General features: G+C 50.3%; 1 protein-coding gene across 1 annotated transcript; it reads left to right on the forward strand.

Annotated features, from left to right (window-relative positions):
- The first annotated feature begins 1,506 nt into the window (after positions 1 to 1,506).
- Positions 1,507 to 10,825, forward strand: HMOX1 (heme oxygenase 1). Its single transcript, XM_049884302.1, has 5 exons — positions 1,507 to 1,615; positions 3,931 to 4,051; positions 6,031 to 6,522; positions 9,205 to 9,304; positions 10,197 to 10,825. Exons 1-5 carry the CDS (start codon positions 1,593 to 1,595, stop codon positions 10,325 to 10,327), a joined length of 867 nt encoding a protein of 288 aa, XP_049740259.1. The 5' UTR covers positions 1,507 to 1,592; the 3' UTR covers positions 10,328 to 10,825.
- The last annotated feature ends 4,839 nt before the right edge of the window (positions 10,826 to 15,664 follow it).

The raw sequence follows: 15,664 nt of genomic DNA on the forward strand, positions 1-15,664 counted from the left end.
ACCTATAAGTTCTCCTTGCTCCGCCTGCCTCCTCCTTCACTTGCCTCTGTTAAGGACTTTGTTTTGACCTAATGTTAATGACTTTGTTCTTTGTTTTAAACTCATGCAAATAACTTTGTTTAGCTCTGTTGGACCACCTGTCACTTACAACCCCCACAGGAAAATCAGAGCCCAGGTATCTGATATGTGTATCTTTAGTCTGATAAAGAGTCTTTTGTCGCTAAGATAGTTATGCGTAGCTCCTCTGGCCAGGCCATCTACAAAGACACTTCTAACCCTCCTAAGATTCTATATAAACTCTAATGTAAAATTGCTCTTTGGGACTCCATAGAGACAGCCTGTGTGTCGCTGCTGCGTCCCTGGTGATGTATACATCTCCTTAATAAACTTTCTCACTCTTTCCGACTTGGAGTATGTTTCATTGGCTCAAGTGCTCCAGGGCATGGACCCTAATCAGGTAACATCCATCTATGGGTAAGTTCTCATCTCTGTCTCTCCTGGAAGACAGAGCCAGAGTCTGTGTGTGTGGCCCTGGGGAGCTCCCCTGCAGGTGGCTTCAGTGGGAATGATCATGTTCTTTGGCTTCTCTCACCCCCTGTTGCATTCTGAGAGGTGATCCCTTGTCTTGATTTCCAACGAATCCCAGGCTGCCTGGGTTCAAAACTTTAGCTTAACCTCTCTGCTTCAGTTTCTTTTCCATTTGGTGATGGAAGCTCAGAGAAGTGACCCTGAAGAGGACTGGTCATTTCCAGACCTCTGACTGGACGGACCCACTGCCCACCTGGACCTGCCGGGTTCTCCCAGGCTGTCTCCAAGCATCTGTGACTCCTAGACATGCATGGCTGGAAGGGAGGCGGAGCCTTGGATTCACTCCCAGATTTGGATCCTAGCTTCCTGCTTTACTGTGTGATCCTGGGCATGCCACTTCTTCGCCAGGCCTCAGTTTCCCCATCTGTAAAATGGGAAGGATCTACCTCATAGGACTGTTGGTAGGATGAACCATGAAAACAGTACAGTCTCCAGCACTTAGTAATTGGTAGATGCTCAAAAAACAGGCCGTGAGGTTGGGGAGCAGGTGACACTTAGGGGCAGGCTCCCAGCACAGGGAAGGAGGAGACTGCAGGATCTGGGGTCGGTAAGTCCTTGATGTTTGCCCATCAATTCTTGCTCTGAGAAGCCTGCCACCAACTGTCTGGAACCTTCCGGATTCCTGGGTGTTTTGTTTGGGACGTGCGGCCACTGGGTGGGAGGTTCTGGAAGAGGCAAAACCCAGGCTCGCAGCTGCTCAGAGATTTTCTGAAGTTTTTTTTTTTTTTTTCCAACACGTCCTGTGGCCTGGCTCAGCTTTGTTTTCCAAGAGTCATATGACCGCCTTTCCTCCGCCGCGGGCCCCGGGCGGGAGGGGCGCGGCCCGGGGTTGTTGCAACGTCGGGCCAAAAAGTGGGGATCAGCTGTTTGAGCCGCGGACCACGTGACCCGCGCAGAGAATAAATTCGCCGGCGCGCTGACCGGCACAGACAGCGCCTGGTACTGCCTCCACTTCCCTATACGCCGCGGAGCCAGCACCCAGCGACCCGAGCGCCACCGGCCCGATGGAGCGCCAGCAGCCCGCCAGGTAAGCGCGGGGCGGCGGGACCCGGCGTGGGAGGGGGGGGGCCTTTTTTCTGGGGCGGGGCTGCGGTGTGCCCATCCCACCCGGCTTAGTTCTAATTTCTGGCTGGGAGACCGAGCTAGGTCTCTGGCCACCAGGGAGCCCGTAAGGGACAAAGCCGAGGTGCTAAAAGCTTGGGCTTTGGAGTCGAGAGGAGCTGGGTTCGCATCCTGCCTGTTCCATTTGCTAGCTCTGCTGGTGGGATAGCTGGAGGGACAGGAGGTGATTTCTTTACCTGGCACCTGGCACATGCTGGGCGACTGTCTCATCAGAGGGCGTGTTCCTATGGGAAGTGAGTGTCCAGTTTTGAGGTGTGCGGGGCAGAGGCGTAGGTAGGGTAAGGAGCCCCCAGGGGCAATCTCTAAGTTTTCCCCCACCCAATTTCAAGATGAGCAGACATTGGTAACCGTGGCAGCAGCGGAAACACCTTCCCTGCTCTTGTCTGACTGCCTCAGTCAGGCACCTTTCATACCTGTGGCGCCTCGGGATGCCATTCTGTGCCTCCTGCGGCGCCCCCTTGGACTTTTTGACCCTGGGGGCAAGTTTCTCCCTCTGCCTCCTCTCTAGTACCTGGTGTGGGAGGTGCTCCGTGCTTAATCTAGGATACCCGCGGCCATCGGGGAGCCCTGGTGGTGCAGTGATTAAGAGCTATGGTGAGCTATGGCTCCTAACCAAAAAGGTCGACTGTTCCGAATCCACTAGCCACTCCTTGGAAACCCTGTGGAACAGTTCTACTCTGTCCTATAGGGTTGCTATAAGTCGGAATCGACTTGATGGCAACGGTTTTTTGGAGGCCACCAGAACCCGGGTGAAAAGTGCTTAGTTCTTACCCACCTGATGTTTTCATTTCTCAGCAGCTACAGCACGGCCGGCCGTTAAAACCCAAACTTGTTGCTATGGAGTAGATTCCAACTCCTGGCAACCCCATGTGTTACAGAGTAGAACTTCTCTGTAGGGTTTTCTTGGCTGTAATCTTTAGGTGAGCAGATCACCAGGCCTTTCTTCTGAGGTCCTCCTGGCTGGGTTTGAACTACCAGCCTTTAGGTTGGTCATGGGCAAATTGTTTGCGCCGCCCAGGGTCACTACAGCTATTAAAAAAAATTTTACAGTTCAGGGAGGCAACATGCCAGAGGTCCTTCAGCTAGCAAGTGGCAGACCTGGAATTTGAACCTAGGTCTATCCTCTCCACCTCCAAGTCTCATTCATTCCCTTCTCCCAAGCTGCGAAGAGTTAAGTCAGCAGGTATAGAACAGGGGATAGTGTTGGTGGAAGCCGTGCTGGAGAGAAGCGAGAAATGATTCTAACGAGAATAGCACCCGTTGCCGTCTAGTCGATTCCAACTCATAGTGACCCTATAGAATGGAGTAGACTTGCACCATAGGTTTTCCAAGGAGTGGCGGATGGATTTGAACTGCTGAACTTTTTGGTTAGCAGCCAAATGCATAATCACTGCGCCACCAGGGCACCCTAATAATAACAGAACATAGTAATAAAAAATAATTTTAGTAATAGAAATAGTTCTGTGGAGGAGTAGATATGGACACATGGCAAAAATACTTCCAGAAAGGGATGTTTTGTTTGAGTAAAGCAGAGTTTCTCAGTCTTTTTAATCCATATACTTGTATGATGAGCAGAACATTACAAGGGGTTATAAGATTTGTATCTGAAACTTTAACAAAATAAATGAACCAAATATTGGGTCTAAAAGCCTATCAGCACAATTAAAACGTTGAATATGAATGTTCACACTGCCCAGTCCTTTTCCCTGAGTTGTGCTCAGCCTCCTCCTTGCCTCCACTGAGAATAACTGGTAACGGGGCTTTCTCTCATGGTTTGGGGGAATGTGTTATATGGTATTGTAATGACTGAAGAGTGTTTACAGTCTGCCTGTTAAGGTGGTCAGGAATATGGCCTGTGTGTTAGATTTGGGAGGCTGAACTTATCTCTGCAGGTACATCTCGATAGGGGTCCCTGAGGGGTGCAAACAGTTAATGTCTTCGCTGCTAAGCCAAAGGTTGGTGGTTTGAGTCCACCCAGAGGCACCCCGGAAGAAAGGCCTGACAATCTACTTCTGAAAACCCTATGGAGCACAGTTCTATTCTGACACACATGGGTTGTCATGAGTCAGAATTGACTCAGTTGCAGCTGGTTTACATTCTGATAAAGCCAAAGTCTCTGAAGGTGTGCAGACAGGTGGGCGGGATCCTCAGCAGCCCGGGGCTGGGAAGAACCCTGCCCATAGCCATCTGCTTGTTCACTTCCTTCCTTTACCTCCACAGCATGAGCCAGGATTTGTCAGAGGCCCTGAAGGAGGCCACCAAGGAGGTGCACATGCAGGCAGAGAACGTCGAGTTCATGAAGAACTTTCAGAAGGGCCAGGTGACCCGAGAGGGCTTTAAGGTACGTAGCTTTGTGGGCCCAGCTCTGGTGGAGGGTATAGCAGGTGTGGGTGTGCCCAAAGCTCAGGTCCCTGGTTTAAGTGGAGACTGGGACCAGAGATGCTGAGAGACCAGATGGACGTGTCCAAGGGAGTCATCTTACAGATGATGACCCTTGGCTCAGAGAGGGCAGGTGATTTACCTGAGGTCACACAGCAAGTTAACAGTCTGCAGTGCGTGCTGTGGAAGGGCTGGGGCAGCAGAGCAATCAACTGAGCCCCTATTCTATGCTGGGCATTTGACACATGGGATTTCTAAGTTGTGCCTCAACCCTGATGAGAAAGATGAAGATGGAAAAACTCAGAGGTTAAGTAACTAAGAGGAGGTCACACAGACAGTAAGTAAGTGGAAAAGGCTGCTGAAATCAAACCAAAGCCAGCCTCTCGGCCTACCACTAACTTGCCTCTGGAGGCAAGGAGTCTGGGCACAACCATTTTTGAACAGCGAGACTGTGAACACATCACCTGGCCTCTCAGAGCCACCTTTTCCTCTGTGCAAAATCGAACTTCAACAGCAGGGTTTTCTTAAGCACCCACTTTGTGCCAGGCCCTGACTTTTGCTGTGGCCCAGCACTTTTGTGGTGAACATTTATTGAAATAGAAGGAAGTGCACTTGACAAAGAACCAGGCAGGTGTTAGTGTTAAAACATCTGTGTGGCCACAGGCTTGTTCCAGTTGAATAGAGAGTGTAGGGGTTGGGGAGCTGTTTCCCACCACTCCTGACAGCCCCCTCCTTTTGCAGTCTGAATGCTCCCCACAAGGAGATGACATATACACAGCTGCTGTAATGCAGCTGGGGTGGGTGGAGACAGCAGCCATTGGTGTATTCTGTCCCCAGTGACTGCAGACTTTGGATCTTGCCTCTAAGCCATCAAGTTCAAAGTAGTCACAAAGATCTATGAGGAAACCTTGTGTCCCAGGTCAGGGACCTTAGATTATGCTGATGGGGGAGGTGTTTATTATGGCCTCGCCGATTTGAGTGCTAAGTGCTGGGCTGTGCCCAGTGCTTACCTGTGTCATCTTGCTGGGTCTCACAGCAGCCTGTTCAGTATGTGGTCTTTTTATAGCCTTTTGGGGGTGGGGGTGGGGGGCAAGTCTTGACTTGCACTGAATCACACAGACCTTAGAGCATCTCATGTGCTTCTAGGGCAGGGGAGCTGGGACCAGAGAGGGCAAGTGGCCCACCCATAGTCACACAGCAGAGGACCCACTGAGCCAAGGCCAGAACCGAGTCTGTCAGACTTGAAAGGCCAGGCTGCCTGGCTTTCTGCCCTGTCAAGGAATAGGGCTGCCCTGAATATTTATGACTTGGAAGTAACTCAGAAATCTGAACTGAAACGTCTCGACTTTGTGCACCTTCAAATTCAAACTAGAGCTATTAATGTGTAATGGGAATTCTTGAGCCAAGGGGCGCCAGGGCCTGCTCCCCTGGCATCTAGAGGTGGTTGAGTTCAGGGCGCACTTTCAGGAAGGAGACTCTACCCTGCAGATGCTCACTCAGAGGTCAAAGGTCAGATGTTCCCAGCCGGGCTCCTGTAAACACTCGTGCAGGCACACCCCCACTCCAGAACAGTGCTTGGTCCCTAGCAACACCTGGGCATGACTTCAATTTCTTACAAGCTGTTTGACCTCAAAGTCTCACAACCTCTCTGAGCCTTAGTTTCCGTTTATATAAAATGGGCATAGCAACTTCTTTGTGGGGTTTTATGATCAAGTTAGGCTGCATGTTTTACCTGGTGAGTAAAAGACTTTAGAGGAAGTGCCTAATTGGGTTTTTCTCTTGTGCCAATTCTCTCTGGCAGTCGTATGGAGAAGATTGGAGGGGCCATCAGGCGGGGAGCCCAGCATGGGTGGGGGTGAAGAGGGCCTCTCCCAAATGAAGGGGATGGGTGGGTGGGTCTCCTCTGAGGAGGGTAGCCTGACCTGTTTGCTCTGGCCTCAGCTGGTGATGGCCTCCTTGTACCACATCTACGTGGCCTTGGAGGAGGAGATCGAGCACAATAAGGAGCACCCAGACTACGCGCCCCTCTACTTCCCGGAAGAGCTGCACCGCAGAGCCGCCCTGGAGCAGGACATGGCCTTCTGGTACGGGCCCCACTGGCAGAAGGACATCCCCTACACAGGAGCCACTCAGAGCTACGTGAGGCGGCTCCACAAGGTGGGGCGCATGGAGCCCGAGCTGCTGGTGGCCCACGCCTACACCCGCTACCTAGGTGACCTCTCTGGGGGCCAGCTCCTCAAGAAGATTGCGCAGAAGGCTCTGGACCTGCCCAGCAACGACGAGGGCCTGGCCTTCTTCACCTTCCCCAACATTGCCAGTGCTACCAAGTTCAAGCAGCTCTACCGTGCCCGCATGAACACGCTGGAGATGAGCCCCGAGGTCAGGGAGAGGGTCATTGAAGAGGCCAAGACCGCCTTCCTACTCAACATTAAGGTGAGGGTCTGGAAGCCCAGGGCAGCCACCACCTCCCCCAGCCACCGCTCTGAGGGTGACTTCTCTCATTGTGGGGGGAGATGCTGTGGGTCCTATTAAATGCAGGGACTCTGGATCCAGGGTTCCAGTTCTGCCATTTACTAGCTGGGTGATTTTGGCTAAGTCCCTTAATCTCTCTCTACCTCAGTTTCCTCATCTGTAAAATAGAAATAATAATGTTGTTGTTGGGTGCCATCAAGTCAATTCTGACTCATAGTGACCCCATGTGACAGAGTAGAACTGCCCCATAGGGTTTCCTAGGTGTAATCTTTATGGCTTTATGGGAGCAGACTTTTCTCCTGTGGAGTGACTGGTGGGTTCATACTGCCAACCTTTAGTTTATCAGCCCAGTGCTTAACCATTGAGCCACCAAGCCTCCTTAGAAATAATAACAATTTCTGCCTTTTGGAGTTGTTTGCGAGGATAAAGTTTCAACCAGTAAAGTCCCTACAGCAGCGGCTGGCACAGGAGAAGCCTTATGTGTTAGCTGCTATTATGGAGCATGGGAATGACCAATGAAGTGCACTATGATACATATACCAGAAAAAAAACAGTTGTTGTCAGGTTGACTCCAATTCGTGGCAACCCCGTGTGTGTCACGGTAAATCTGTGGCTGATTTTTCAGAAGTTGATCTCCAGGCCTTTCTTCTGAGACACCCTCTGGGTGGACTCAAACTGCCAACCTTGTAGTTAGCAGCTGAGCACATTAAGTTTGCCACCCAGAGACTCCACATATAAAACTGTTGCCATCGAGTTGATTCTGACTCGATAGGACAGAGTAGAACCGCCCCATAGGGCTTGAAGGCTGTAAATTTTACAGAAGCAGACTGCCACATCTTTCCTGTGGAGCAGTTGTTGGGTTCAAACTGCTGACCTTCTGGTTAGAAGCCGAGTGCTTAACCACTTTGCTACAGGGCTCTGTAATGCCACATGTACCTACATATGAATTATGTACGGACTTGTGTGTACCCACGTAGGTACAGCAGGGATTATAGGTGCTAGAGACATGACCTCTGCCCCCTGGGGACTCTCAGCCCAGCCAGGGAGGCAGACAGATCTTCTAGAAGATGGGGTTAGACAAAGCCTTGAAGGATGAGTTCTTGTGCAGAGCTGGTAGGGTGGGGTTCCTTCAAACCTAGATGTTGTAGAATCCAGCAGGCATGGTGGAGACTGGGGCTCCTACTCACACCCTCCTTGCTTCCTGTTTCCCAGCCTTGGATCATGGAAGAGAATGGTCTTGGTGCCAGTTAGGCAAGAGTGTCTTTGCCTTGCATCCCTCTCCCTTACCTCCTCAAAAAAAATACCATCAATCCTGCAGGAAAACCTGTGTCTTTCACACAGATGTAATAGAAAGAAGAGGGGATTTGGAGAAAGTACTCCATCTGAGAACTGGCTTTGAACATGACCTACAGTTAGCCTCAGACAAGGCACTCAGCCTGCTGGAGCTGCGGTTTCTCATCTGCAAACCCAGGCTGATAAATACCATTAAACACACCTTACCGAGGATAAATCTCACAGAGCTGAGTGAAGAAAGCAGGCTGTAGGAGGATACAAATACTAGGGTAAAACCAGCTGCTATGTTGATTCTAACTCATGGTGATCCCATTTGTGTCAGAGTAGAAGTGTACGCTCCCCAGGGTTTTCATTGGCTGTGACCTTTTGGAAGTACATCTCCAAGCCTTTCTTTTGTGGAGTCTCTGGGTGGACTTGAACCACCAACCTTTCAGTTAGCAGCCCAGCACTTAGCCGTTTGTGCTACCCAACCAAACCAAACCCACTGCTGTCAAGTCGATTCCAACTCATGCCACCCAGGGACTCCATATACTAGGACACCACTTATAGTTTCAAAATAAGCAAACAGTGCTTTGCATAGGGATACCAGATAAGGAAGGAATGGCTACATTCCTTCTAAATTCAGGATACTTCTTGTTGGGGTGGGTGGCGTTTGGGAGAAGAGCATGCAGGGGTGGCAACTGTATTTGTAACATTTTATTTCTTAAGCCGAATGAAAGATAAATGAATGTTCAATATTTTTCTTAGAATTTTTATCATGCCCAAAATATTTCATAATCAAACTTAAAATCCTACCGTCACAACCACTCTGACAGAGATCACCGTAGCGGGTCCCAGACAGAGTGGGAGGAAAATGTAGAACAAAATTCAAATTCACAAAAAAAAGGTCAGGCTTACTGGTCTGACAGGGACTGGAAAAACCCTTGACACTCTGACCCCTGGACACCCTTTTAACTCCGAACTGAAGTCATTCCCAAAGTTCACCCTTCAGTCAAAGATTAGACAGGCCCATAAAACTGACACATGACGAGCGTGCCTTGTTAGTTCAGTCATGTATACGAGACCAAGAGGGCAACATCTGCCCAAAAGCAATGAGGAGAAGGCAGGAAGGGACAGGAAAAATGGACGGAGGGAAATGGGGATTTGGGATGTGGAAGGGGAGTGTTGACACATCGTGGGGATTATAACCAAAGTCACGAAACAATCTGTGTATAAATTGTTGAATGAGAAACTTTTAATTTGCTCTGTAAAGTTTTATCTAAAGTACAATAGTTAAAAAAAATCCTGCCATCGGCTGGGACCTGCTACCATCTCTCACCAAGACGGGCATGTATGTCTTTTGTCTTTTAGCTGTTTGAGGAGTTACAGGCGCTGCTGACCCAGGACACCATGGACCAGAGACCCTCCACCACACCAAGGCATCGCAGGCAGGAAGGCAGCCGGGCGCAAGGTGAGGGCGTTGGGGAAGGCATTTCCTCTGGGCTCCAGGTGGAGGGGGGACGTGGCCCCATTATCTGTCTCTAGGCTCTCATTTAGTCTTTTGTCTTTTGAGTGTTTCAATATGAGAAGCTGGATGCAGGTGAAAGGGCACGGAGGGGTCAACTTGATTTCATTGTGTGATTCTAGGCAAACCGTGTAACCTCTCCACACCTTAGTTCCCCCACCTTTAAAATCAAGGGAGGTTGTGCAAGTTCCAGAGAGTTCATTGACTTGTATGCAAAGGACCACTGGAAGTCGAGGGTGGAGCTTTCCCCACCTTAACATTGACCTCTAATGGTTCCTGAACAGGCCACCTGACTTGGGGCAGAAAGTTGAGGCCCCATCGCCAGCTATTAATCCTCCATGGGACAATGGGCAAGACACATGACCTCATGGTCTTGTTGCATGTTAGTACCCCCCTGACATGCCTCAAAGATCTTTCGAGGCTGTTTCTGTGCCGAGAGTACATCTGGGCAACTTTCAGAAAGACCAAAGTGCTCAGCAAAATGTACCCTCACCTTTACGCTTATGTATGCAATGTGGCTTCGGGCGTGGGTGGAGCCCATCCCAGCCCACCTGGCCCTGTAGCTTTCCCACCTGGGCAAGGGCCACATGGACCCTTCTGTTGGTGGAATCCTCCCTGAGAGGGTTGGAAGGTGGCCACACCCTATGAGACTGGCTACCTGGTAGGGTGAGGGGGCTTTGCAAAGTGTGGTCCGAATACTCCTAGATGCTCTAGAGACCCTTTTAGGAGGTCCCTGAGGTCAAAGTTATTTTTGTCAAGGCCCGTCTGCTTTCCAGTGACATCAGACACCTTCATGCCATTCACCTGTTGTTGACATGGCTGCTCCTTTCTCTTTCAGAGTCCACTCCCTCCAGGACGCCCAGAGGGAAGGCACAGCTGAACATCCTCTCCCAGGCTCCGCTCCTCCGATGGGTCCTTACGCTCAGCTTTGTGGTGGCAACAGTGGCCGTGGGGTTATATGCCATCTGAATGCAAGCATGCTGGCACCTGGGGCCATGAACTCTGTCTGGCAGAGGGCCCTCTTTCTGGAGAGGCTTCCCTACCTTGGGCATGGGGGGCTGTTCCAGGGCCCCTTGCTCTCTCCCTGTGGCCCTCCCTGCTTTCAAAGGAGGAGTCTTTCGACACCTTCCTTCTCCAGAAGTACACCCAGCCCTATGACTGGAACCTCCAAAGTGGCCAAGGGGCCCTGCCCCACCCCGTCCAGCCTCTCAGCGTCCCTGTTCCTGCAGCAGAGCCCAGAGGACACAGCCAGCAACGGCAACTGTCCTGACCCTCCAAATGCCCCAGGTTGGAGGTCTTCTTGTCGACGTGGCCGTGACCGCTTTCCCTGTGGGTCATGGCGATTTTTATATAAACGTGTGAAGATGTTGTGTCTTGTGTTTCTGTCTTGTTTTTGTTGGAACCACCTTTTGTTGCTGGCTCCGCCTGAACTGCCGTGTTCCGTTATGTTTTTATAGCTGGGTTGGGGAGGGTATTTTGGGGAGCGGGTGGGTTGGGAGGGAGGTGTTTAACAGCACTGTGGCCTTGGTCTCTAACTTGTATGTGAAACAATAAACTACATTGCCTGATAGCAACTTGAAGTGTTTTTCTTGGGCTCCGTTGGGAACTGACCTTTCCTCCCTTGTTTCTTGAATGCCTGGTGGGGAGCCACCAGGGTGGTAGGAGCTGGTTTCCAATATTGTACCCCATTTTGAGCATAGGGAGCAGTTTTAGGCAGTTGTTGGGTGGTGAATCATTGTGTTGAACCCTCCTTGGTGCAAGACTTGCCTTTACTGACGATGGAGCTGCCCTGTTATCTGGGGTAATATGTATGAGTTCTGTGCACTGAATCTTCAGAACTGGAGAGAGATCCTGGCTACAAATCTCTGCTCCCCCACTTTGTAGCTCTGACTGCGAGGTTAGTTCTTTAGCTTCTCTGGGGCTCAGCTTTATCACCTATAACGTGAATACAGTGATATCTACCTCATTATTCTTGTCTTGGGGTTCAGTCCCTGGAGAAAGGCATTCATGCTTGGTAAAGTAGAGGATCAGGGAGAAAGAGGAAGACCTTCAACAAGGTGGATTGACACAGTGGTTGCAAAAATAGGCTCAAGCATAACAATTGTGAGGATGATACAGGACCAGGCAGTGTTCTGTTCTGTTGTGCATAGGAGTCAGCTCCATGGCACCTAACGACAAGCCTGTCTTGAGAAGCAAATGGGATGCCTGGGAAGTGTCATCACTATGAAGTCAGCTTCTGTTGTGAAAGAGGGGAGACCAGTGTTTTGTGATTCTTGCTGAGTGATACTTTCTTGCCCTGTGCGAGTCACTTCACTTTTGTCTCCTCTAATCTCAAGGAAACCTGTGAGGAGCCATTACCACTATCAGGAAGAATTTAAAGCAGGTCTGACCAGCCCTCAGGAGTCCCTGGGTGGTGCAAACAGTTGAGTGCTCAGCTGCTAACCGAAAGGTTGGAGTCCACCCAGAGGTGCCTCAGAAGAAAGGCCTGAAAGATATACTTCGGAAAAGTCGCCCATGGAAAACCATGGAGCAGTTCTTCTCTGACACACGGGGGGGCACCATGAGTCAGAACTGACTGGACGGCGACTGGCTGGTTGGTAGTTGCAGCTGGAAAACAAGCCCTTCTGGCTGCCTTACTCCTCAACAAACAGCCTCCACACCCAGGAAACTGACACCTGGTCACTGAAGGTGCACTGGATGGAGCAGGGACAAGGTCCGTACAGGGCCTGTACACGAGGACTGGAGTCAGGGGACTTTAGTCCAGTGGCACCACTAGGGCTGGTGTCAGCCAGTGCAGCAGAACCCACCCCTCCATCCAGAATGGTCCCGCTCTGCCCCGCTCCCTGCTGCTCTGGGTAGCCCCTCCCCTCTGCCATCTGCCAAGGCAGGACCCTCTTCTCCACCCAATGGCAGGCACGGTGGCCAGGCCTCCTGTACCCTGACCGGCTGGTGGTGGGGGGAGGTATGAGAAGGAGGTAAGGGTAATGGGGGTGATGATGAGGTACCACACTGGTAACACCAACCCTAGAGACTGGTGGGTGATGGGGGGAAGGGTAGGTAATGAAGAGATTGCACTGGGAGACAGGTGACACCAGCCCTAGTGATGCCACTGCCTTCGTGGCCCCTCCCCCACCACCACTGGCCAGCCCACTGCCACTGCCGCTGCCACTGCCATGGACCCTGGGGTCATTTTGGTGTCAACCCCTCTGACAGCCCACACACCCACCCCCATGCCCCCCAGTGACACCACTTCTTTAGTACCTAGCCCTGACTGTGTCACTAGTCTGTGACTTTGGACAAGTCACTTCCAGTCTCATTTTGTTCAGTGGTAACATAGGAACAACACACCCAGTTCCTATAGCTGGTGGGAGGGTCAGTGGTGTCCAAACTCCAGCCTGTGCATGGTGGCATCAGAATCACCTGGGGACCCTCAACCACGGAATCCAGGCCCTGCCCTGAGAGGCTCCGATTCTGCAGAGCTGGAGTGGGACTCCGGAATCTCTGTTTATGTAAACTTCCCTGGGAGATTCCAATGTGCCACCAGGTCCAGGTGCCACTGTTGAGATAGTGCTTAGCTGCTAACGGAAGGGTTGGCTGTTTGAACTCATCCAGTGACTCCACAGGAGAACGGCCTGGCAATCTGCTCCTGTATAAAGATTACAGTGTGGAAAACCCTATGAGGCAGCTCTACTCTGTCACAAGGTGTCGCCACGAGGGCACCTAACAACAACATGCAAAGGTTAGGCATTCAAATTGCAGCTATAGCGCTTGTTTCCTGGACTTAGTTTCCTCAAAGGGGCATAGATAGTTTGTAGTGGAAAAGGAAGGAGGGAAGAAAGGCGTGGGGGGCGGGGAGTAGAGAAGGAAAGAATGATGAAGGAAGGGAACCCACCTTGAATTCTAATAGCAAAAGGGCTGAATTGGGGCCCTGGTAGCGCAGTGGTCAAACATTTGGCCGCTAACCAAAAGGTCAGCAGTTCACATCCTCCAGCCACTCCTTGGAGACCCTGTCGGGCAGTTCTACTCTGTTCTATAGGGTCGTTATGAGTTGGAATTGACTCAGTGGCAACAGGTTTGGTTTTTGGTATCCTCACTATGGAAAATTAAGTACCTATTACAAACAGTGAGTTAAATCTATGTCTACTGACCTGGAGGAACATCCATAAAATAATGAGAAAGGCAAACTCCAGATTAATTTAGTATCATTTTTTTATTAAAATCCTCCCATACATGTAAATACACATTTGTGTGAATGGGGCAAAAGGAGTGGAGGGCTCTGTTCCAGTTGTTCACGTTGAGAGGTGGGACTGGAGAGGAGTGGGCGGGAGATGAGGGAGATGGTGCACTTCAGTTTAATAAGAATAACAGCAAGCAGACCCTACGCACCAGGCACCGTTTGAATTCACTATCACTGCCTCCGTTTTCCAATCATTAGAACAGGGCATGTTTGGTAAAGTACAGGGTCAGTGAAAATGAGGGAGATACTCCATGAGGTGGATTAACACGATAGCCACAACAATGGACTCAAACATATATACGAACGATCATGAAGGTGGCACGGGACCTGGAACTGTTTTGTGCTGTTATACATAGCTCACCATGAATTGGAGCTGATTCAAAGGCAACTAACAACGACAATCTCCATTTTACAGATGAAGAAACAAACACCAAGAGTTCACAGTAACTTGTTCAAGGTCGCATAACTCAAAGGGGCCAGAGTTGACATATGAGCCTGTAATTAAAGATCTTAGTACTATTTAAGGAGGTAATACAATAAAGTGGTTGTGGGAAGGGTTGGTGGGTAAAGAAGCATTTCTAATTCATAAGGATTTCCAGGCACAAAACCAGCTCCAAGAGGGCATCGTTCAGTTACATAGATTTCCACGGACCCCAGAGAAGTCATGGTTCTGAGGCTAGTCCTAGAAGCACTCAGGTTGTGTGTGGGCAGGGCCCCAGAATGAGTTCTCTAAATCTTGGGGCCAAACAAACTCTGCCCCTCGGTGCTGGCTGGGTCTCTGACACAGCTTGGGGCAGATCCTGTTAGCAGGGGCATGCTCACGCATCCTTTCTGACAAATGGGCAAGATAAGGCAGCCCCCCAAGATGCACAGGAGATGGCAGGACCGGGTTGACAGGCTCAGCCCAGACACTGGCCGCTTGGTCACACCTCTTCAAGCTTTGGATTTGACTTTTTCTTCAGTTTGTCAGCAACAGGCAGGGGCAGACACAAAGCTGTCACTCAACAGTTTGTAAAGCTTAGGCTGTGGCAGTGGCAAGCACAGAGGCAAGAGGTTGGAAGAATGGGGTTCTAATTCTGGGTTTGAACACCAATGCATTTTCGCATTTTTAGCTGATCTCTCTGTGCTTTATCCCTATTTGCATAATTCTTCATGGGTTTTTTTTTTTTTGGCTGTAATGTTTAAGGAGGCAGATCTCCAGGTCTTTCCTCTCCAGTGCTTCAGGGTGGGTTCAAATTGCCAGCCTTTTGGTTAGTGTTCTTGTTGTTGGGTGCCGTTGAGTGGATTTCGTCAATTCTGACTCATAATGACCCCATGTGAGTAGAGTACAACTGTTCCATAGGGCTTTCTAGGCTGCAATATTTATGGAAACAGATCGCCAGGTCTTTCTTTCATAGAGCGGCTGGATGGGTTCTAATGGCCAACCTGTTAGCAGCCAAGCCCTCAGCCATTGTGTCACCTGGGCTCCTTTTTGGTTAATAGCTGAGGGCAAACTTTGCCACCCAGGGACTTTATGTGTACAAGGAGGGAGTTGAGATACAGCAGAGGTCACAGCTCACAAGCCTTTGGGGGCCAGACCTATAACCTGTGGCAGTTGAGTCGATTCCGATTCATTTTGACCCTATAAGACAGACAAGAATTGCCTCATTGGGTTTCCAAGGCTGGTAATCTTTCTGGAAGCAGACTGCCGCATCTCCCTGCTGATTGGCTGGTGGGTTCGAACTGCCAGCCTTTTGGTTAGCAGTCAAGTGTTTAAACCACTATGTCACCAGGGCTCCTTGGGGGCCAGATAGGAAAACTTAAGGGGAGAATTAGGCTGAGTGGGGACTGGGTGAATTGGAGAACCCATGTTCATCTAAAGGGTAGGAGCCACTCAGTTCCAGCTCATGTTGTTACTTGAGAATGCAAGCCCAGGTGTTGCCCAAATCTTCCAATTTTTCAAGTTAGGTTGGAAATCACGTTGTGAATTTTCTCAAATGTTAAACAACATCAAATAATTTAAGAATCTTCAGCTTTTGGAGGCAGCGTGTTAGGGTGGAAAGCACACGAAGCAGGGATGCAGGCGACTG

This window comes from Elephas maximus, chromosome 4, assembly GCF_024166365.1.
Source record: "Elephas maximus indicus isolate mEleMax1 chromosome 4, mEleMax1 primary haplotype, whole genome shotgun sequence".
Taxonomy (NCBI): Eukaryota; Metazoa; Chordata; class Mammalia; order Proboscidea; family Elephantidae; genus Elephas; species Elephas maximus.

What these genes read in the sequence shown, in the direction of transcription:
- HMOX1 (XM_049884302.1), top strand. Translation starts at nt 1,593, where the DNA reads ATGGAGCGCCAGCAGCCCGCCAG. An exon ending in GAGCGCCAGCAGCCCGCCAG is followed by an intron (nt 1,616 to 3,930) that starts GTAAGCGCGGGG and finishes TTACCTCCACAG; the next exon opens with CATGAGCCAGGATTTGTCAG. An exon ending in CCTTCCTACTCAACATTAAG is followed by an intron (nt 6,523 to 9,204) that starts GTGAGGGTCTGG and finishes TTTGTCTTTTAG; the next exon opens with CTGTTTGAGGAGTTACAGGC.